The sequence below is a fragment of the Pollachius pollachius genome (genome assembly GCF_949987615.1).
Source record: "Pollachius pollachius genome assembly, chromosome: 16".
Taxonomy (NCBI): Eukaryota; Metazoa; Chordata; class Actinopteri; order Gadiformes; family Gadidae; genus Pollachius; species Pollachius pollachius.
Window position 1 is genome coordinate 7993845 of NC_136949.1, and position 2464 is coordinate 7996308.

General features: G+C 53.3%; 1 protein-coding gene across 1 annotated transcript; it reads right to left on the reverse strand.

Annotated features, from left to right (window-relative positions):
* Positions 1-231: 231 nt before the first annotated feature.
* On the reverse strand, positions 232-1162 carry LOC307087977 (thyroxine 5-deiodinase-like). The gene has a single exon (XM_079753698.1). The coding sequence runs from the start codon at positions 1060-1062 to the stop codon at positions 247-249; it is 816 nt and encodes a 271-aa protein (XP_079609824.1). The 5' UTR covers positions 1063-1162; the 3' UTR covers positions 232-246.
* Between the last annotated feature and the right edge of the window lie 1302 nt (positions 1163-2464).

Genomic DNA, 2464 nt, shown 5'->3' on the forward strand with positions numbered 1-2464 from the left:
ATGTACAAACAACGGTGTCAATATATATAGGACGCAAGCCAAAGAAGCACACCACAGAAGCCTAGGAGAGCTGGACAGATGACGATCTGCCGTGCATGTGCCTTGGGGGTTTATAACGATCATTAGCAGCATCTGAACACGTTTGTTTTTTCACGGTTAAAACCGGACATTTACAACAGATCATAGATCACAGAGACAGCATCAGTCTCAATGGGCTTCACCTCTCCCCCCCCCCCCCCCCCCAAACTAAACATGGAGCACTGCTGTTTTGGAACTCACGAGATCGTGCCGGTATTGCTCCAGCCAATCTCTGAGCTCCGATATGCGGTATCCCTCGGGACCCCGCCCGCCCTGGTAGACCACGCGCTGGTCCCTCAGGATGTAAAGTCTCTCAAAGTAGGCGCCGTACGCCGCATTGGACGAGTTGTCCATGGTGTCGATCACCACCTGGCTGCCCGGCACCTCGGACAGCATCAGCTGCGCCGCGCGGAGCCGGTCCTCGATGCAGCGGTGCTTGGGGATCTGGTACGGCGCGTCGGAGCTCACCCAGCCGTCGGACGGATGCGCCTCCTCAATGTACACAAGCAGCGAGTCCGCGATGTCCGCGTACTGGCTCGCCACGCGCCGGAACGCGGCCAGGCGCGTCATGAACGGCGGTCAGGAGCAGCTGCCAAAGTTCAGAATGAGAGGCCTCTTGCCCCGCATGCAGTCCAGGATGCGCAGGGTCTGGCGGTCCTGCACCGCCACCACCTCGGTGTTGGGCGCGCTGTGGCCAACGTGCGCCGCTTTGAAAAAGTCCAGTTTCTGTCCGTACCACACGGCGCGCAGCGACTCCAGGGTGAACATCTTGTTGGAGTCCGAGACGCACACCGGCGGGTCGTCCGGGCCGCCCTCGCTCTGGCCCTGGCCCATCCTCAGCAGCACTTTTTTGCGGATGCACAGGAAATCCAAGATCCACAGCATGACCGCGGCCAGCAGGAAGCGCGGCAGCAGCATCAGGCACAGTGCGGCGTGCTTCAGCGCCAGCGCCATTTGGACACTGCCGCCGGACACTACATGCATCTCTCTCTCTCTCTCTCTCTCTCTCTTTCTCTCTCTATCTCTTCCACTCTCTCGCTCTCTCTCTCTCCCCACACTCCCCCGCGCCAGTGCCAGTGGAGAGTGTGGGGGGGACGGGGGACGGGGGGCGAGGGGTGGGAAGGCGGGGAGGGGGGAAGGGGGGGGGGGGAGGGGGAGGGGGAGAAGGATGCGACCAGGGGGGAGACGAAGCAAGGCGAGTATACTGTGTGTTACTCACCTTTACTCATTGGAGAGGAGAAGACATCTGTCTCCGTGACGTCTCCCCGCCGCTCTTTTTATAGACGCCGGGCGTCGGGATAATAAAAAAATAAGAAGAAAAACACGCCTCCGGATCTCGCGCCGCCCACTCACATGGTGGGGATTACCTCCCGTCAACTCTCTCCCCCCCCCCCCCCCCCCCTCTCTACACTTCTTCAAAGATACCTAGGGAAAGAGAGAGAGAGAGAGAGAGAGAGAGAGAGAGAGAGAGAGAGAGAGAGAGAGAGAGAGAAATGAGCGTGACTGTGCTGTGTGGGTGGGGGCAGAAAGATAGAGGGAGGAATAGAGCGCGCTGGGGGAGTCAGTTGTTGGCAATTTCTGCCATTCATTCAAAATAAATAATAAATTATGGATCAAAAAATAAAATAAAAAAATAGTAGTTATTTATCCAACGGGGTAAAAATGCAAAACGAAGCAATTATCTTGCCGAAGTGTTACTGTTGAATGAAACAGAAAAAAAACACTTCGCATCTATGTCAAGGTTCAATGACGTCAGTGGGCTTAAGCAGTGATTTCTGCGTCCAATGAAACGCATCACGTCCATACAATCATATGATTAACCGTAGGCCTCTGTTTAAACCATATGTTAATGGCTAAGCCTGCTTTCCTTTAAACTTTGCTACACATGAGTGAAAGAAGACTGTAGGTCAGTGTTATTATGGAGATGTCAAACCAGTAAAACATGAACTGGGCCTTTTCCTTGGAACGATGTGAACACATCTAAGTCTAATGTTTTACAGAGCTCATTCTTTTTAGGTGCTTTGTGATAATAAACGCCCGTCGTAAAGTGGTCTGCATGTAGGCCTATTAGCCTACATTTCAGGGGTCTCCGCTGCATTGTTTAAGGTGCATGTATTCAATCATGCTTTTACCTTGAATAACAATGCACCATTCCCAAATAAAAAACCAAACGAAAGTTAGGAACACACTAAAAATTCATTTTTACAGGCTGTGCATTTACAAGCAAATCGTACCAATTTGCACCGGGTGGGTTCTCTGAGGAGAATCGATACCCGTGGGTGCCCACTAGACGGCGCTCGGCGCACAGCTACAAGGCATGTGATGCGTACATGGGCCGCCCACAGACAACGTCGCAAACCCGGTCATTTGAGGTCACCATTTTATC